We start from the raw sequence: 20637 nt of genomic DNA, 5'->3' as shown, positions 1-20637 counted from the left end.
AGATTTGTTTTTAATCAATTTTAGTTTAAAAACAAAATCATCAACTCATCTTTTTTATTCGTCCAATTTATCTAATTTTACATGCTGACTAAAATCCAAGCAGGAGGCTCTAGTATACAGAAGGAAGTTGGACTTTCCATGTCTCTCGCTGCACTTGAACTGATGGTTTTTGGAGCTAAAAGGCTGGTGAGGTAGTTGAGGCAACCATGCTGCATGAAAGTACATTGAGTTCATGTGAACGGCTGGATTTAAATGATTAAAATAATGTTGGATTATTTTATTGTTGGAATTTGATTGTGCAGATTCTAAACAAGCAGACATAAAGGGAATTCTAGTAACAGGCCACCACTCTTTTCAAGAAAAAATTAATTTAAGGTATTTATTGTTACCATTGCTGGCATGCTCTATATAGTAAACATTAATAACACTGAAAGTTCACAACAGTGCAGTATGATAGGCAACCATTATTGGCTTTCTAGCTATGAGTTTCAGCCGTTTACTCTGATGAATATTGGCACAAGTAGCACAGAAATGACAGAAAGGCCGGAAGTGAATGAACACTTTACCTGTCTGCCTGGCAGATTGTCAGCTTAGTCTCTACCAGAGCTGAGAAAAGCTCACACTGTTAGTTTTTTTTTTTTTATCTTCTTGTGATTATAATTAGAAGTGACACCTAGGCAAGCACACTTGAAGATAATTCAGCATTAGTAAGTACATGTCTCCTGTTTGGCAACAAACTTTAAACAGCCAGCTTCTAAACACATGAATTCAGAACAATTCATGGCTTTACAAAAATACCTCTGGATGTTTAAAACTCAATATCAAACACGGTATGATCTGTGTGAACACAAAACTGCAGTATATTCATAGATTATTATAAACACGTAAAGCTACAGAAACTGTCAAGTCACAAAATGAGCACAACACTTGAAGAAACACTGAGGTATGCACTGGATTACTGTGATTATGGAAATGATTTGCCCTAAATCAGTCTTGGTCACAACATAAACAGCGCCTTCTTATTTATTAAGAAACTAAAGACTCAACATTGCACTTGAAGCAATCTGTGCTCTGTACAGGAGACAGACTCTTCAGTTGCTCTGTTCGTCCAGTTCCTCAAAAGCCGGTAAGAAATCAGCAATGGTGTCCACCACGTAGTCGGGCACCAAGCTGTGGTTGGTGGTTTGGTCACTATTCCTGTACTCCTGGGCCTCCTCAATCTGAGACACACCAGTGAGAGTGAGCATGGTGTCGAGGCCGCAGTTGGACCCGAACAGCATGTCCGTCTCGAGGCGGTCCCCGACCATCAGGCACTGGGCGGGATCCACCCCTCTGAACTGACTGGAGATGCATTCGAACATGAAGCGGCTGGGCTTTCCGATCACAGTGGCCTTGCGTCCTGAGGCCACCTCCAAGGCTGCTGTGAGGGAGCCAGAACCTGCAGGGGGAGAGGCGGAGTAAAGATGACTGAATCACCACCAACCACTTTCATTTCCAGCTGCATGCTATTAATAGTTCTGCGAATCTCATATAAGCTGCTCAGTCAGTAGGTACAAGCCATAAATATTTTCCAGAGGGCCACTTGTTTTGGAGAAAGAAAAAAAAAATCACCCTTCAGATTTGTGGAATCTAAAATGGATTACTGAGTGAGCTAAACTGACAACTGCTCTCACATGTTTTTTGGGGCTTTTTTTTTTTTTTTTAAATCTTAAACATATCAGGAGGAAATGAGGGCAGAGAGGACTGATGACATGCACCAGAGCCCTGAGCTTGAGTTGAACCAGCATCTTTTACCCTATGGTCTCTGGGTAACTCAATTACTACCTTATCTTAAAACTCTGCAAACTAGTTATGATGAACTGATACAAGCCTGAGGCCAGGAGGTAGCTGTGCCTCAGGTTGTGGGTTAGTTATACTGCAGTGAAGCTTCCAGGTGCATTCTGTGTGTATCTGTGCAGTGGTGGGCCCCTGAAGAGTGGTGCAGTGAACAAAAGAAGTTTAAATAACGCAACAAGCCGGAGCTCTTGTTGTTTTAGCCATTTGTTCTCTGCAGACCTGTCCTGACACTGCGTATTCATGCTAATGAACATGTGAAAAGAAACCTGTGATGCACAAGCCCAGCTATTTTTGCAGAATAAGTAATTTTAGGGCCCTCTGACCTCTTGACATCCTGGTCCCTTGACCGCTAAGCCATTTTAGCAATCTATCCATGTCTGGCAGAAAAACGAATATCTTAACGTGACGTGAATGAGCAACACTATGTGGTAATTAAACCTCATCCCCATTATACCTGGTAGTATCCTTCCACCTGACAGAGGGTGCCAGGGGTCGTTGTCGGTGGCCAGGAACAGACACTCCGGGTCCTTCAGGTAGCAGGAGGCTTTGGCCAGTTTCAGAAAAGTCAGTTTGTCATCATGTCCAACCAGCACTGCCTTGACGTCCGGAGCCAGGGCGCAGTCGTAGATGGTGGCGTCCGGATCATCCGCCTCCTCCACGCAGGGGATGCCTGCCTCTTGCAGCTCTCTGCGCAGTCCGTCGCAGCCGATGACAAACACCTGGCCAGGGACCTTGACGACGTCTCTCAAGTAGAGAGCCGAGCAGTACGACGAGCTAAAGATCTGCTCCAGCATCACGTCGGTAAAGCCCAGCCGGTAGAACTTGTGCACATAATTCTCCCGCGGCCTGGTGCAATTGTTGGTGACGAACACCACGTTTTTGCCGCGCCGGATCAGCGAGCTCACCACCTTCGCGGCGCCCGTTATCGCGTTCTCTCCGTGCCATATGACCCCGTCGCAGTCGAAGAGAAAGAAGTCCTTCGCCTCAAGCAGATTTCTAATCTGAGGTCCTCGAATTTTCTGGCAGCCTTTAAAGCCAAAGGCGCCTGCCATTCCGGCTTTTTCCTCGGTTACTTCCGTCTTTCACCTTCTAGTGATCCCCCACGTCGAAAGCTGGTACATCATGCGGTGAAGACGGCGTGTTAAATGATACGAAAACAAATCAATGTCAGGAAATCACATTGCAGAGTCCTTGGTGCGGTTACATACACGGAGCGAGCCACAAAAACATTGACACCTAACCACGCCCACGCTGTCAAGACTGACCAATCAAACTGTAAAAGTTGAGCCAATTGGATTCGTCGATTATAAGAATAGTGCCTTCTAAAAATTTAATTGCGCCCCCGTGGCGGCTGATGGACAAAACATGGCATTAAATAAAAATTAAAAAAAGTCCAAACCAAACTCACTATGGGAGAAAATAGAGCACCACAATTAAAATACTTTAAAGGAGTAACCATTGTGCACAATGGTCCTATTTTTCATTTTATATAATCACTCATTAAAACCAAGGTAACATACTGAACCTTGAAGCAAATGGGCCACAGCATCTGAGGACCACTGCAGCTGCCACTACTCTCAGGTAACAGCAGGAAACTGAGGCTGAAATTCACCCAGGCCCTCCAAAATTGGATGAAAAGTGGTTTAAAATACGTTGCCTGGTCTGATGAACCTTTATTTCTTAATGGCATTCAGATGGTAGTGTCAGAATTTGGTATGAACAGCATGAAAGCATGGTTCCAGTCTGACTTGTATCATCAGTTCAGGCTGGTACTGGTTGTGTCACAGTGTGGGGGATATTTTCTTGGTACACTTTGGGCCCCTTAAAACAAATTAAGCATCATCCAAGCACCACAGCCTATCTGAGTATTGTTGCTTACCACGTCTATCCTTTTATGCCTAAAGTGCACCCACCTTATAATGACTTCTTCCAGCAGGTTAATGCACCATGCCACAAAGCTAAAGTCGTCTCAAAAGGGGGTCCAATCTAGTACTAGCAAAGTGTAATTAATGAAGTGTCCAGTGGGTGTTGCTTCATTTTTACCTTTATTTTTTACCATTTTTTTTCAACAAACACAAAATAAAAAACAATGTGTAATGCAGCTTAATAAATAAATAACTAATCAACACCAAATCAAACGCTGCAAATTTAATAAAGCTCTTTATATTTTTTGTGCTGTTCTACACTTTGGATGCCTTTACCCTGGAGGACGAAACTTCTATTCTTTACTGATAAGTATCCAAGCCATGGCCAATTGTTCATAACGCCAATAATAATATCTCTCTGAAATATACCAGAGTAAAAACAAAGTAGCAAAATAATCCTTATGACGTAAAAGAAACTTCATGCTTATTAACAGAGAACGAAAAATGTTACAGGTATTCCTAACAGCAATAACGTTAATAATGATATGGCAGAAACCTCCTAAAAGACATAATTTTAACAACACGTGGTTATAAGATTTCTGTTAATGAGTTGCTAGCGGTGGCTCACTCTCAGTGCAGTCTTCACCTCACGTCACTAGGTGGTGCTCTAACACAAAAACATCCCAGATTTGAACTTCACGATTGCTTAAAAGTCAACAACAGATTCATGCACAGAGACTGCTGTTTTCTGCCTCGCTGTCCATCCTTTCTCTCACAGACCATGAGCCGGCAGAAAGGTCCAAACTAGCTTAATCTTTTGACCTCTAATAAGTTAAAGAAAAATAAATACATACATTTAGATTTCAGAGATTAAACTTCTCCAATGTTTTAATCATTGTTTAACTTCCACTCCCTCTGTTGTACAATTTTACTGTTTAAAAATCATCATATGTTTGCTGGTTTCTTTATCACTGCAGGTGACCTGTAGTAAATTTGGCTTGGTTTCATAATAATTTCTGTAAAAATGTACAAAATACAGAAATTCCATCTTAAATCAGCAATGAAAAACATACAATTTAAGATAACGTAGAAGGGTTTTTTTATTACATTATTTTGGACATATATTACTAATGTTTGTTCCATGTACTCTGATCACTATTATATTTTGTTTTTCTTCTCTGCACTTTGAAATTCCAGGATTCTGCTTTGTTCATCTACAATCTTAAGCAGCTTTCTAATTTTCTTATATATTCCTTGTTTAAATGAATGCAATTTAACTAACTGCTAGACAACAAAGAGAAAAGGCAACAAAGCACTGAAAGGACACTAAAAGCTGTCCTAATTGGTTATTAGTGAAAGGACGAAAAAGACCTCCCACCAGCACAGTATTTAGACTGTCTGCTAATGGAAACAGTTTTTGATCTTAGATAACAAAGAAATCTCAGTAAATCAAGAGATAATTGAGGTAAGTTAAAAGTACTACTACAGAGTAAGTATAATTGAAATCAGATGCTTAGATATTATAATATTAGTATTTCTAAAGTGCTACTGACAACTAAGTGTTCAGGGATGATGTGCAGATATTACCTTTATTGTAGAAGTCAGTAAAGAATAAAAAAGGTTCATTGCCTGAGCCCAGATGTTTGAGTGGTCAGAAAGTTGGGAACTGATCACTGGAATGTAGGATACTGGATGGATCCTGACCCTTCAGAGTGCCAGGATAGAAAGTTATATAATGGACACCTGGAGAGAATCAAGAAACCATATAAAAAGTCACAAAACCTTTTGAGCCTCTGATTTATTTATATTGAGCTATTGGGAGAGTACCTATATACTGTTATGATATATTACTGAGGTAATGTAAAGGTTGAATGGATGACAATAACCCTGATGTACTGGGTTTGTGTTCCAGGATGAAGGAACAGGGGTTACAAGCATCAAGGTCAGTAATATCACAGTGTTCCTCTTGAAGGAAAGTTATTATCTCCTGCTCTCTCCAGCAGCCTTTCATACCGGATGGACAGGAACCTCCTGAAGTTTGAGAGGTCATTAAAGTTGTCCCTGAGACAAAGAGAGAGGAAGCTATAATGACTTTCTATTTTTTACAGTACCATTAACTCAAGAATGCTCAAAGAAAGTCTAACAGAGACTAAATGGGCATACATTTTTGTTTTATTTTTAAGATCCCTGAGACTTTATCAGCAGTGTCTCCTGTCATTTTTGTATATGTAAACAAGTCGTCTAAAATTTGTGTAATACCTGCTCAGTAAAAATCTTGTTTGTTGTTTGGAAAAAACAGTGCTTTCACTGTTTTTATATCAACGTAAGGTTTACCTAATCGTGTATGAACTTATATATAATATACTCTAATGCAATTTTTTAACAAAATATTGGTGTGTGTACTCTGGTGGCACGGTAGTTAACCTTACAGCAAGAAGGTCCTGGGTTTAAATCCAGCCTGAAGCCTTTCTGTATGGAGTGTGTATGTTCTCCCTGTCTCTGTGTAAGCACTCTGTCTTCCTCTCACAGTCCAAAGACATGCATGGAGTCAGATTAATTGGTAATTTTAAATTGCCTGTAGGTGTGAATATGTCTCTATGTGTTAGCCCTGCAACAGACTGATGACCTGTACAGGGTGTACCAAAAGCCTTGCTCTGTGGCAGCTGGGAAAAGCTTCAGCCTGAATTGGATTTGTGGAAGAAAAGGGATGGATGGACACGCCATTACTCACCAATCAGACAAACAGGATCTTGGCAGACTAAAGGACTGAGATAGCCAGAAGCAAAAAAGTCCAAAATACATTACCCGTGCTGTTTGTATTATGTGGTAACAAAATTATTCTCCTTCATTAGAAACAGATAATAAAAACCTTCCTGCTAAAACAGTTTCTTATGGAAAAGTTCAATTTAATGAGCCAGGCAGCTTATTAAACTGAGTAATGATCAAGACAAGTGGACAAATTTCCAGAAGATATCAGCAGAACAAACTGGATTATCACCATAAAACCAAGAAATGCCTCATGCTTGGCAAAATCATCCTTTTACAAAGAGAGGTCCTATTATTAGAACATAGTATTGGTATAATAACATGTTTTTTTGCCTTTAGTAAAACAAATTGTCTAACAATCTACATTATTTGTTGAAATATCATTTATTCATACTTCTCCGTTTATGAAAAAAGTGAAAAGCTGCTACCATAACATATACATCCTGAATGAACTATGATAGGGTTGTTGGTGCCACAGTAGGAAGTGACGGACAAGTCAGGCTTGACATCTGAATTATCCTGGACAATGCACAGAGTTCATTAAAAAAGAAGCACCTCAGTCATGAAAGTTCAATCCACCACCATATGTTATTGTTCCCATCTCAAATATGTAGTACAACACCAGTGTATGGATGCACACCTATTAACATAGCATTTTAAACATTAAAGTAATTAGAACACTTCAAAAGCATCCACATGTGCATTTCCCAAGTTAGAGTTCTTCACAGTGCGGCCAGAATTATGTCTTTATCTTATCCTTTATGAAAGTGTTGAGCTGTTAGTCTCTCCTCCATGCTGACTGTCCAGTAACACTCCATGGATGTTCTGAAGGACAGTGAGAGAATACTCAGTGAGAATACATTTGCACATTATGTTAAATATACAGTTGAGTTTACAGCCATCATCATTTTGGGCATTTAATGATTTCTTTAAAGTGTTCTTTTTCCAGGGCAGATGACGTTTCTGCCAAGAAAAGTTGTCAAATATCCAGCCAGAATTATGTCAGAAGCTTGTTGATGGTAATCAAAAGCATTTGGTCATTTGGTCAAGGTGCAACTTGCTAAGCGAAAAATAGGAAAAGTAGGCATGACTTCTACACATGACTCAGTGTAGGAGAGGACAAAGGTTATGCAATGTTGGACTCTCACTGAAGCCATGGGTCAGAGTAAAAAAACAAACTATGATCAATACTGGTAAGTCAGTAAGTAGAAACTTACCACAAGCTGGTGGTGTGTACAACTCTCCATCAGCGACAGAACAGAAGGATGCTGAGAGAGAATGGAAAAAGGGACATGGTCCTCAGGATCATATCCCAGCTCTCTGAATACTTCCACCAGGTTCTGCAGGCCAGCAGACAGTAATAGTATTATCATTAGAGAAGTGCTTAGTGTTATGGTTAATATTTATGCTCATGGTCATGATACGCTTTGTTATCATTGCTCCTAATGGCTCCTAATCCTGTCCTTGGAAATGCATCTGTTCTTCAGTTCTGCTATTACACACATACAACAACTAACAGTTTGTTATACTGGAGATTTTCTTCAGGGGTCCATCTTATTTTGACAGCACCTCAATCATAGTACCATTAAAAGACTAAACATAGTGCCTGGAAGGTAACAAGTGTGTGATCTTGTAAGACTTACAAAAATTACAAAGCCTTGCTGAGATAAGACCTCACCTATTTTTCTACATTTATTCATTTTCCAAATTAATCTAATCCTTCATTTATTTTAGTTGTAATTTTTATTTATTAAATTTACTAAATGCTCAGTTTTAGCTCTCATAGGCATCCATACCGCAGTGTGCTCCTTCTGATTCGGGCTGCCGGAGGGAACGTGGCTTTTGTCTTCCATCTTAGTGATTTTGTGGCAGATGACAGAAAGGAGAGCAGGGATCGACACTTCCTGCTCATCCTCCAAAATGCTTGATGCACTGAGAGCCCCTTCTTCCTTGTAGTCAAGTTCAGAGGAGGAGAGGTCTGCATTCTCTTCTATGATGGGCATAGACTGAATACACAACCCACAATGATAATGTGAAATGCAATGCAGTGATTTTGCATGATACTTTTCCTTTTACATACTCACTTTGACAAGATGGCTCAGTGAGAAATGCGTGAGTTTTTGACCAAGGACCACGCTAAGTGCTCGGATGAAGCCCTGTGTGGGGTTGGGGTCTGCAGCAAAGTACTTCAGCATGGACACATAATCCAATCGAGAGGGCGAGAAGGAGTGGTCTGCAAACATGTGGAAAAAGAACTGAGGAAAGAAAAAAGACCACATTTTACAGTTAATTCATTTATTAACTGCAGCTCATTTAACCTGAAAAAAGATGGAGAATTAGAAAATGATCAGAATGACTGGATCCACTCCCTTTTGTGTTGTAGGTTAATGATTTTTACAATATGGAAATGAACAAAATGGCATTTTTTATTGTAACATTTCAAAAGCTGGAAAATGCTCTATAGCACCGTTGATGTTTTTACACTTTGTGGGGTTTTTTTGTCTTTTTTTTTTTCATTTATGTTGATTGTGCACTACGCCCATCTAAATTTACCACTGTGGCAGTGAAACAACCCAACCAAGTTTTTAGGCTTGATAGGAAGTCACCTTGCGAAGGTTGGCCAGACGCACATAAGGTACAGGCTCAGAGGGGTCCTCGGGAACAGTCTGGACACTTTCAGTGGAGAACCACAACTCTGTCTGATGACAAAGAGGCAGGAAAGCTACTTAATCACTTCCTTTTAGGGAGGTATGTATTTCATTTTATACTCTACCAAATACATAATACAGTCTAAATGTGATATTATAACTCAAACCAAGGCCTGATCACGGAACAAGAAGGGTCATAGAAAGTGTGAGGGTAGCTTTATCTAGAGTAGAATGATTTAATGTGATTTTTAAAAAATCTGTTAAAATGTTACAGTTAACAAAGCAACAAATGGACTTACTCTCAAGTAGTTCTCCTCATTTATATAGCCTGTGTCACCAGTATCTGCTGCCTTGAACTGTTGTAGCACATCCAGCAGCTGACTTAACAAAGGAAATGGCCAAGGAAGAGCAGCACTGAGCAGAAACCGACGCCAGTCTACCAGCTCATAGCTGTCCGTCAATGAAGACACAATCTCCATCAACTGGGAACAGAACAGACAATAACACTGTTTGCAAAATCTGCATAATATGACAGAACAACATGAGGCAGAAATGTTTTGCAGTCTTTAAACCACACTGTCACATATTATTACTCAACTCTAAAAGTTTCTGTACCTGCGATTCACTTTTGTCCATCCAGGGCTCAGGCAAGGTGTCTTTGCCCATGTTAGTAGTTATGATATCTTTGAGCAAACTGAAGAACCCAGACGTAGACATGAAGCCTTAAAGTCAGCAGGGAGGAGAAGTAAATAATGGATTAACTGACAGACATTACTGTAGAATTAATTGCTCCACACCAGAGCTTGTCTCTCCAATTTGCACCTGATGGAGAAATGCTGTATAGCTGCTGGTACAGTAACTCTAGCTGAGCTATGGTTGGGGTGGACCTCATGGGTTTCTCCAAAGGAGGTGGACGGGGAGGGGGAAGTGGGCTAGCAACCACACGGCAGTCTCCATTCAGATAGAAGTCAGAACACTCCTGATGAATAGAATATGGAAAATGATGGAAGTGTCAGATTCTTCTGGAATAATTTATTAAAATGTGATATATATATATATAAGAAAGAAGTCATTACTTACCAACACCAGCTCATTCTTCAACTTAGCACCAGTCTCTATATGGTGGTGAACCACTTCTGTTAATTGGTCAATGCTAAAGAAAAGAAGAAAGACTCATAAAATATGAAGAATTTCTTTTATGCCATTTATGACAGAAAATCTCTCTGATTCAAAAATAGTGTATAAAAAGTTGACCATTAGTATAACATTTATCTTAGTGGCAAAAGCACCTATTGACATACATGTATAGCATTATGGTAACAATGACATACTAAAATCATTTGTTGCACAATAAATAAAAATTACATCAAGGGGCAAACGTGTGGTGATACCCTTTGCAAATTGTGAGGCTTAGATAATGCAATTACACTGATAGGTTACTAGATCTGAAGACTTTCAAGCTGATGCTCACACTGTACCATACCTCTTCATTTCTGCAAGATAGCGTTCGTGTAGCCACTTCTCCATGTTGCCAAAAATCTCTTCTACTGTGCTTTGCAGAGACTGTACCATCACCAGACCATGAGCTTTCACCAGTGCAATGCGGGCCTTTACCGCATCCTCTAGAAAGCAGGCACATGCACACAAACAACCATATATATGGATATAAGAGGCAGAGAGAGAAACCACTTAGTGTGTGTGTGTGTGTGTGTGTGTGTGTGTGTGTGTGTGTGTGTGTGTGTGTGTGTGTGTGTGTGTGTGTGTGTGTGTGTGTGTATACCCTCATGAGTTACTGCAGCTGAATATTCTCCGTGCAATTTTTCTCTAACTTTAGGATTATAAGACTTCTCTGAGTTTCTCTCCTCGGCTGTTGCCTGGCTGGGTGTCTGTGGTAGGGATGACTGATCTGGAGCAACAAAATGAACAGTGAAAGTTGTGTGGGCACCACTATGACTTTATTAATAATCTACATGAGACATGCCTTTTTTGGATGACTCCTTTTGTTTGTTGGTTTTATTTTCACTTGTGGAGGCTTTCTCCTTTTCTTTCTCTGGTAGTTTCTCGTCCTGCTCTTTTATCTCCGACCGGTCTGTTTCTCCTGACACCTATAGAAATATATAATCCATTCCATTCAGAAATCAAGTATATACTTCCATAAAAATACCTCCATGAATTTTTTTTAGGAATATACATAGACCATTACCAGATTGCTGATAGCTGTGAGTGCTTCCTCATAGCCAGATATCAGTTTTTCATGTGGTGGCTAGTATATTTTAAAAAAATTTTTTTAAAGTGAAATGGTCAATAACATCAACATTTTTATGTAAGTTAAGGTACAAATTCACAAACCGCATCTAAAATCCATTAACATTAGCAAGATGTGTCTATGTGTGTGTGTGTGTGTGTGTGTGTGTGTGTGTGTGTGTGTGTGTGTGTGTGTGTGTGTGTGTGTGTGTGTGTGTGTGTGTGTGTGTGTGTGTGTACGCTGAAAAATAAAGGGCACATAAAGAGAGACAGGAAATCTGACTTGAACAGGTTCTGGCTGATCTTGGCCTTTTGTCTTGGAGACCCTTCCAGAGGCTCCAGGATGTCTGGTGAGTGGAGTACTAAAGAAAAAAACAAAACAAAACAGGGAAGTGTTTCTATGACTGAACAACAAACAATGAAAACCAGTGCAAGTGTGCTTCTCCCTTACAAATGTAACTTCTTCTTGTCCTCTCCTTCATCCAGATTGCACAAACTTGATCCTGGTGGTTCACTACTGATGAAACAAAAACTTTCTGTGCTCATTATGTGTAAATATTTAGCATCCTATCATTTCACTAATTAATATGTATTAATATGTCTGAGCGGCTAATAATAATATCCGTCTTGCCTCTCATCCTGATCCTTATTTTCTGTGTTTTCCATTAAAGGAACATAAAAAAAAGTTGAGAGTGGTTTGGGAAGCATCTGTCCACACATGCTTAAATAGTAGACCCTGAGAATACAGAGCGTCTCCTGGAAGCGGTTCAACTCCACCTACACAGCATTAACAATCAAAGATTATGGTGATATTTAAGAAACATTTTATGTAAGAGACATAGCCAAAACAAAAACTACAATGTTACCTGCGTAAGTATAGAGTGGTGGTTGACGAGAACAACAATGTGCTCCTCCAACCAACCATCACTCATGAGAGAAGCCCTCTCTTGCTCATCCTGCTCCTTACGCTTGTCAGTAATGTCCCACAAACGTTCACGTAGCTCCTGTATGCCCGCAAATCATTAAATCATAAATATATGTTTTTTTTATTTTAAGTTTATTTCATCGGTTTTTAATACAAATTTCATGATTTTAGGAATATTTGTTTTGTTTTGTATTGTAAAGTCTTACATCCAATCTCAGATGTAGCTCTTCTTTGGTATCCTCATCTTCTTTCATATCATCGGGTATGCTGTTGAAGTTCTTCTGCCATTGAGACACTAACTCCTGCTTTAAGTCTGGGCGCCCCAAATAATGTTTGTAATGCTCTCTGCAGACACCAAAAACCAAAGAATGCACATTAATAAATTAATATAGCACCAGTTTTCATAAATGATTGTTTTCAATGAAAATTCATCTTTTATTTGTAAAACATTTCTGACCTATAGGTTTAAACAAAGGCTTGGCAGAATACCTGATATTAAACAGGTGATGGTTGATAACAGAGCGTTGCAAGCGCAGCTCTTGCATCACCGTCTTTACACCGTCTACATAAGAATCGCACAATGTGTCCCAGTATGAGCACAGGTACTCTGGGATCTCCTAGACAGGATCAAATGGAAGTATGAGAGGACAGAGTAAAAAAAGACAAAACCAAACAAAATACTCTTTAATGCAGCAGAAGATATATAGCAACGAATTTCATCTAATAAATCTCATTAACTCTGAAACTGCTCATGGACTAAATTGTGTAATAAAGCCTCCCTATAGTTACCTCCAGGGAGTCATATCCGCTAACTAACAAAACTAAATCTTTCAGGGAAGACAACAAATGTATACAGGGTCGTATCATACTGGAGGAAGTGGCTCATCCACATAGAGCTGGACAGATGATCGGGGGCAGAAAGACTTAGACTTAGGTGAGTTTTTGGGGGCTCCTTGACAGCTAACACTGCACACTGAGGATAGTGATGCACTCCTACTGGGCCCTTTTGAGAAAGCAAGAAAAAATATGTAAATAATCACAAATTAGTGCCAAACCACCCTAATATACTTATTTGTCAAAAATATCAAATGACCTAAAACAAGTCAGTGAAAAGACACACATAATTGTTTAAATTAGCAGAATACTGAGCAAGTCACCTCTGAGACTTTGGACCTCTTCCTCTTTAAGGCTGGAGCAGGACTCTGTGGGCTCAATAGTTTCTTCAGTGAGAGCTGTAGGCTGGTCTACACCTGAAGGTACACTTGAAGAGGACAACTTGGGAGCTTTTGCACTGTCTAGTACGGCATTTTCAACAGGAGGACTGGAAAAAGCTGATAAGAGAATATGTCATAATTTTGAAAGTAAATGCTATGAAGAAGTGATCTACAACACTTAGTTTACTATATAAATAAAAGTACTGTAGCTAATCCTGGAAGCATAGGCAAGGACGATGACAATCCAAGTTCACTAAATTGAGCTGAATTACAAAACTCCAACCACTCACCTCCCTGTGTTTTCAACATAGCTTGATGCAGGATAGACTCCACCCTACTGTAAAGCTCCTGAACGTCTACATCTGCATCAACACGGACCAAAATGTTTTGCTTTTCGCCAAACCATTTCTCCAGTTTTGGCCAGGTATCCTGAAAAGCTGTTATCCTGAAGGGAAGAAATCATGTTGGATATTAACAGACACAGAACAAAGGTTATTCCTTCAAATTAAGCTCCCTATTTTCTTCTTTTGTACCTGTGTCCAATCTGTGCCAGATACACATTCTTGTCTGCATGCTGGGAGGTTCTAGGAGCATCGTCCAGATCTGCACAACATAAACATTACACTAAGATTTAACTTGTTTCATGTAAACACAGCCTAACAGTTAATATTTGGGTGAATCTTAATATACATTTTTAAGCTCCTAAGAGTTTATCAAACCCATTTTAGTGTATCCACGACTGATTGCATGCTCATCAGGGATATCCAGGAGCAAAACCAGGTCCAGCACAGGTGCAGGGGGTGGTGGAGGTTTTGGTGGATTGGGATCTTTAGCAAGGTTCTTGCTGCTATTTACAACTTCCTTTTCTAAGGATACATCTCCACCAAGGGCTTTCTCTAGAAGATGTGCCTGAGCGATGTCAAATGGGAATCCATCCAGAATCCAACCTGACTGAGATGGAAGCTGACTAATGCAGACACAATAATTATTTCACTATGTAGAGCATGATTTGTTGTTCATTTAGTATATGAATATTTGGATTTCTATTACCAACATGACATTTACTGGTAAAATTAAGACAATGGCCTCAACATTTCTCACCTGATCGCCTCTACTATAATGTCCACTAACAGCTCATTAGGGATAGTGTTCCCTTTCCTCAGCTCTTTTTCCACAGCAGCTCCTTGTATGGCTCGCTTCGAAAGCTGGAAAAGTAAGAAAAGCTTTTACCCAAATTCCAAATCATTCGATTTTCCAAATATATATTTGTTTTTTTTTAACAACAAAGATCAAAAACAATTTCCCTCAGGCAGATTGGTGTTATAAAATGGATACAGGCTGTTACGTAGTATAAGTAAATAGAAAAATGATAAGTAAATTCAAAGATGATAAATACAACACATACAGTACACAAACAGCACTTACTGTTGCATTACCAGCTCTATTTTCTTCTTGGTTTTCAAGATCTGGAAAAAGATGAAAAAAGAAGTGATGATAACAGCTTTGTGTACTAAGCAAAGAAACACACCATTGTGTATAATACAAAACAGAGTAGAATAAAATCATTAGACCTTCAGTAACCCACCAGATTTCACTGATGTGTTTGCGAGAGGTTGCTCATTGTCTTCCTCACGCTGCTGCGCTGTGCCCTGTTAATTTTGTCCAAAATAATTGTTTGAAATGACAGCAGAAATAACTGAAATGTTTGCCGTGAAAAATCTTTTAAAGTCTATTTATAATAACAATGGATGCTACTAAAGTTACAGTACTCATTTTACTGTCTCTAACTAACCTTCTCTCCGTTCTTGTGAGCATTCAGTGCCTCTTCAATCAAAGTATCAGTCGATAAGACGTAGATGCCATGTGCTGAAGCAGAAACAATACATACAGTGACAACTAACCATGCAATTATATCCAATATCCATTTATAATACAAGTATAATATAAGTAAAGATTTAAGTGGAGATTAACTTTGTGTTTGTATATGCATTTCTTATATCATGCCTTCAGCAATCTTGGACAGGCAGGTGGTCTTGCCAGAGCAAAACTTTCCAAGGACACAGGCCTTAAGGATAAAGTGTGGAAATAGGGATGATGATGGTTCAGTGATGGGTGGATCAACAACGTTCCTCAGTCGTTGGACAATGTACCCAAGAATATCATTGTTGGTCACGGGTAATTTCACTTCCACAGCTTCCTCTGGCCATCCCCACTCACCCATCATATTCTGACAAACGTATGTCAAAGACAAAGAGGACCTTAGGCATTCAGACAGCATCGGGTACTTGAATTTAGATACACACTTCTTCAATGTCAAAAATGTAGCTCAATCGCTCAATCAATGCCACTTTTTATTCTAAATAAAGTTACCTCGTCAACAAAAGTTAGCTAAGGGCAGGCAAATGTGCATACAAAATATGTTTGAAACACTGCATTCATATTTCAAACTCACAGTGTATTCATCATAGTCCTGGTTGTTGAGTATCTCCTGCTTCTGAAGCTCTATAGTGTCTAGTGGTTCACGGAACCCAAACCCTGGCTGGCGGTCCTTTACTGGCTCATAAAGTGGAAGACCACTGAACAGCAATTCCTTCCACTCTCTCATCAGCTTCTCTGGAATCCGACTGGACATCATAGCAGAAAATGACAGGAGGCAAAGCTTGAATTCTGAGGTTGGATATGGACTATAAATCTGAACAATCTCCAGTCTCTTAATTCAACCGTAATACGTTTCTTAATGTTGTCTAAATGTATTCATTTAGTCAATCAATGTTCACTGAGGTGGAAAATGCTGTAAATAAACTCTGCAGGGATGCTTAATCTGGTCATGAGTAGGAGCGCTGACACAGGACATGAGACATGTAAAACCTAGTATAACATACATACAGCATTGCAGATAGACGGATAGATCAAAAAAAGCAAATATGGGGCATGATGAGCATGAGAAAAGACAGTCTGGACATTTACATGGCCCGATTTTATTTGACCACTGGTCAGTTGTACAATGACAGTTTCCAATATTGGTATTTTTTCACAGGTTTGAACTCACATCAGCATTTGCACCATACTGTGCAGTGCTTTAGCATTAACATTAAAAACAACTTTCAGTTAGATTTCAGTTTGTCAGTACTTTCCTAAAATACTTTCTATTTTGTTTTTGAGTAAAAAGAAACTAAAATAAAATATAATCTATATTTTAAAAAGTGCCCAAATTATTTCAGTTACTTTTTCAGAAAAAAATGTGTTCTAATTTAAACAAATTAAATCTGTATATAGAGCAGAGTACGTGCTCTTTTCACCCTTAGTCCAATTATTCACATCATGAAGTTGCCAATGTAAAAATATTTCTGCAACTTATTAGTGGTACCCTCTGAAAACATACATAACACATTTTTGAATTTTCACACATTTATCAAATGACCAAGAGGTCTGTTTTGAAACCATTTGCTGCATTTATACTTCATCTTTACAAAGCAACTATGTTACGTACTTTCCATTGAGCAGTCGATATTCTCCAACCTTTGTGGCCAAGTCCATTATCTGCTCCAAAATGCCCCTGCAGTTCTCAAAATGCTTCTTATATTTCCTTTGAGTTCTCTCAACAGCAATCCTGTTACAGAATTCAAGCTCCTTTTTGATCTCTTCTGCACGATCCAACTTAGCCTGCTGAGCCAGAGCCTATATGAGACCCCAGTCAGAAAGAGGGAATCAATGGAGAAGGTATAAAGGTTCCTGCTAATCACCAGTGTTTTTAAGAAATTAGGGAAGATGCTAAATATTACATTTCATCATTTACTGCATAAAATTTAGTACTAAGTTTTATTCACAAAGAGTTCTGAAGACAAAAAATAACAAAAAGGAGAATTTATCACTACTACTGCCTAGTGCACAAAAAGGCACAAAAAGACCCTATAAGAGATTCTGTGTACATTTAATTATATGATTTTCTACATTTCTTCTGTAAATAACAGCTGAATTTGAAAAATGTTTTCACAAAATTCTCCTCTGATGTTGCCTGAGAAATTAAATTAGTGATAAAACCAGCACAAAATGGTGACAACATACAAAATATTTGACATTTAGTTAAGTGACTCTATGTTCGTGCCACTGTCATCAAATCCCATAAAAACTATAAAAAAAAAACAGTAATTAAAGTATTTAGCATTGTTGTGTATTCATTGTTTATTCGTCTGTGCCACAGTACTCCACCCCCATACTGTTTCATCATATCTGCTTTTTGTCTTTTATTGGGATTTGTTGACAATTAAACTTATAATGTTATAAAGTGATAACAGTTAACCTGTAAATCTATACCACTGCTAATAATTATACGCTAATAAAAAAGCTATATTTTCACACTGAAACCATAGTGAACCATGAACATCACTAATTTGTTTTCCACTAAATCTGTCATCTGTAGTGTATCTGTGACCACTGAATGGACATGATTCATACACTCTTAGTATATCCTTTATCTATACCTCTCAAGTCCATCTGTTTCTCTTCAAGATAACAAATTCTATTGATGCAATACAACCTGTGTAAATCTGGCCTTTTATTTTTATCCCTACTCGACAATTGATACTATTACTGACCAAGCCTAATACAAAACAACAGCAGTGAGACATCCCTCCTCATATATCATCCTATCTCACCGCCTCCCTGTCCAGAGCTTCCTGGAAGTCTCTCTCTCTCCGCTGCTGGTACTGCTGTTCTCTGAACAGGCGGTTCTCTCGGATGACCTCCTTCTGCATACGTATCTGAAGTAGCTGGGTTGCCAAACGCTGCTCCTGCTGAGTCTGACGTGTCAGTCGCTTCACCAGTTGCTCCTCTCGTCGTGCCTCCTGAAGGGTGGGGAAGAGGAGGCTAATTAGCTGATTTGGGGGTTAAAATGACAAATGACAGTCAAATAACAGACTATTTGAGGTCAAAGAAAATAGGAGGGATGGAAAAACATTTGAGAACCACTGGATTTTTTAAGTATATCTAACAAAGGCTATTAATATTTCTAAGCGAGATGTTTCACCTCCTGAGCTTCATGGACCTTGAGCTGCTCCACCAGGAATCTGTCTTGTCTTTTCTCTCTCTCCTTGCAAGCTATAGCATTTTCCTCCAGCCTCTTTCGGATTTCTTGTATGTATCTGTTGCTGGACTGTAACATCACCTTATTTCCACGTCCAAGCAAATCACGGCCCTGACTGCTGCTACCAAGGGAAAAATCTATGGGGGACTGACCACTAAAAATAGAAAGAAAGAAAAAAACATATGTAAAAAGTTATATGGTAGCAAAGATTTAAGAGTGGAACAAATGTCCATTAAAACAGACATTTAAAAATATGCTTAGTTCATAAATAAAATATTTTCCTTTTCTCTTACCTTGATGATAACCCAGCAGTAATTACCATCTTCCTGTTTGTCTCAAACTGGACTATTTCAGTCTGGACTATCTATGTGAACAAAACACAATAACACCCAAGAGACAACAGACCAAAAATGAAATTTCCTCTATGGGTTAGGAAATTATTACAGCATTTTTAGCTCTATCACACCTGTGCTTGCCGTTCTTTGCGCTTCTGCTGCTGCTGTCTCTTCTTTAGGCTGAGTTGTGAAATGTATGGAGGTGGCTTAGGCACCTGCATATAAGTGGTCTGGTTAAAAGTCATGCCTTTGTGCTTCTGATGAAATGCCTGCAACTGCAACATACACAGTTCAGAGTAGTAAGTATCTCAAACTTTATTTATTGCAATAGCATAATATAAGATAATGTAAGAAAGGAAAGGGGTTTTAGTTATAGACCAATTTAAGTAAGCTAATATTCTATTTAATCTTCCAGCACCTTGTCAATATTCTTCAGTCTTTTCTCATCCTGGACTTTGACTTGTCTCTTCTGCTCGATCGGAGGGGTCACCACAAACTGCTGGAATTTCTCCTCATAGTGCTGGGAAATTTTCTGAAGTTTCAATTCTGTATCACGTTTCACCACCTGACGCAGTCGCTATGTGAAAGGAAAAAACACTTGAAAATACACCTAAGGGCCCAAATCATGATTTCATTTTTCATTATTCGTAAAAAGCAAAACATTTTTAAACTCTAAATATGTTTCTTACCGATCAAAACAAACCTGCTTCAAAAGGAAAAAAGCCTCTAATAAGCACATACAAAACTCAACAAACAGCCCTCTTACGTCAGAATAGATCTGATGCTCCTTTTTGTGCAGGCTTGCACATCCTGCTGGCTGCATAATTTCCATCATTGTCCCACTAATTTCTGCTTTCCTGTTCTTCTCAAGTGAGACATAGAGTTGGTATAGGAGGCGTGTGGCAGCCCCCTGCTTCTCCTGAATTAGGTCTTGGGCTGTGTTTATGTCGAAGGAGATCCCAAGTAATTGGAGAGTAGGCTCAAGGCGGGTAAAATTATTCAGTTTGGAGACAGAGGTGCTAAAACGAAAGGTGTGATTTACACTTATTATGAACACCTTAAATGAACTGCAGAATTAAGCACCTGTAGCTAAGAGACAGAAAAAGGGGCAACTTACTCTTTCTTCATAAACATATTGAAATCGTTTTGCAGCTGATATTTATGCAAAACTTCCCCCATTAGGTAACCACTGGCGAAATCTTTGGCAATGGTCTTTGGCTCTGTAGAGATGAACATTTAGTCATTTACCCAAACAAAGACTGGTATAATATATTTTGAGCAGTCCAGACAAACTATTGGCTTAATGAGTTAACGTGTTGATGAGTATTGTGTATTAACTTTGAAATAATATCCCTTGGATTGTTGACTTTATAGATGGACTAGCCCTTTGTCTTTTTAGCGTCCAGGAGCTAATAACAACATCTATACCGAACTTTAGCTTCATTAAGCTAGCAGCTAGTTCGTTGGACAAACTTACCTACAGCCTTTGACAGCTGGAGCTCCTGGTTCAGCCACCGGCACAATATATCCGACATCGTACTTTTTCAGCTCTTACATTTATACTCAGACAACACACCACCTAACGCTACTAAGACTATGACATTTTAGCCCCAGGATAACGTCAGAAAAAACAGCGGAGCATATCCCACTGGTACACCGTTGCCATGGCGCCCTATCAACATTACCGCTGGCGTTATTAGAATGCCTCAGTATAGCTTACC

The 20637-nt window shown here is 39.1% G+C and overlaps 2 protein-coding genes across 4 annotated transcripts; both read right to left on the bottom strand.

The window, feature by feature from the left end:
- Positions 1-99: 99 nt before the first annotated feature.
- pdxp (pyridoxal (pyridoxine, vitamin B6) phosphatase) lies at positions 100-3095 on the bottom strand. Its single transcript, XM_080895138.1, has 2 exons — positions 2291-3095; positions 100-1438 (listed from the first exon to the last, which is right to left on the bottom strand). Exons 1-2 carry the CDS (start codon positions 2886-2888, stop codon positions 1092-1094), a joined length of 945 nt encoding a protein of 314 aa, XP_080751264.1. The 5' UTR covers positions 2889-3095; the 3' UTR covers positions 100-1091.
- Positions 3096-5989: 2894 nt separating this feature from the next.
- spef2 (sperm flagellar 2) lies at positions 5990-20575 on the bottom strand. 3 transcript variants are annotated; one of them, XM_080893110.1, is made up of 39 exons: positions 20394-20575; positions 20034-20136; positions 19683-19935; positions 19335-19493; positions 19048-19191; positions 18875-18945; positions 18525-18735; positions 18154-18342; positions 16989-17176; positions 15951-16122; positions 15503-15725; positions 15291-15364; positions 15084-15147; positions 14924-14964; positions 14600-14703; positions 14218-14465; positions 14032-14101; positions 13789-13943; positions 13442-13615; positions 13154-13287; positions 12774-12901; positions 12491-12629; positions 12226-12363; positions 11991-12136; positions 11811-11873; positions 11643-11721; positions 11319-11378; positions 11097-11220; positions 10896-11021; positions 10599-10737; positions 10196-10268; positions 9938-10094; positions 9731-9837; positions 9415-9597; positions 9074-9166; positions 8552-8722; positions 8264-8473; positions 7685-7807; positions 5990-7292 (listed from the first exon to the last, which is right to left on the bottom strand). In XM_080893110.1, the coding sequence occupies exons 1-39, from the start codon at positions 20449-20451 to the stop codon at positions 7227-7229; spliced, it is 5160 nt and encodes a 1719-aa protein (XP_080749236.1). In that variant the 5' UTR covers positions 20452-20575; the 3' UTR covers positions 5990-7226. The 3 variants fall into 3 exon arrangements, with proteins under 3 accessions (XP_080749236.1, XP_080749237.1, XP_080749235.1); XM_080893109.1 differs by having other exon boundaries at positions 5991-7292; positions 11811-11876; XM_080893111.1 differs by lacking the exon at positions 9074-9166 and having other exon boundaries at positions 11811-11876.
- Positions 20576-20637: the final 62 nt, after the last annotated feature.

The sequence above is a fragment of the Rhamphochromis sp. 'chilingali' genome, assembly GCF_963969265.1.
Source record: "Rhamphochromis sp. 'chilingali' genome assembly, chromosome: 10".
Classification (NCBI taxonomy): domain Eukaryota; kingdom Metazoa; phylum Chordata; class Actinopteri; order Cichliformes; family Cichlidae; genus Rhamphochromis; species Rhamphochromis sp. 'chilingali'.
This window is presented reverse-complemented; position numbering and strand designations above follow the sequence as displayed.

What these genes read in the sequence shown, in the direction of transcription:
- spef2 (XM_080893109.1), bottom strand. Translation starts at nt 20,451, where the DNA reads ATGTCGGATATATTGTGCCGGTGGCTGAACCAGGAGCTCCAGCTGTCA. An exon ending in CCAGCTGTCAAAGGCTGTAG is followed by an intron (nt 20,137 to 20,393) that starts GTAAGTTTGTCC and finishes TCATCTCTACAG; the next exon opens with AGCCAAAGACCATTGCCAAA. An exon ending in GCAAAGAACGGCAAGCACAG is followed by an intron (nt 18,946 to 19,047) that starts GTGTGATAGAGC and finishes TTGTTCACATAG; the next exon opens with ATAGTCCAGACTGAAATAGT.
- pdxp (XM_080895138.1), bottom strand. Translation starts at nt 2,888, where the DNA reads ATGGCAGGCGCCTTTGGCTTTAAAGGCTGCCAGAAAATTCGAGGACCT. An exon ending in AGGTGGAAGGATACTACCAG is followed by an intron (nt 1,439 to 2,290) that starts GTATAATGGGGA and finishes CTCCCCCTGCAG; the next exon opens with GTTCTGGCTCCCTCACAGCA.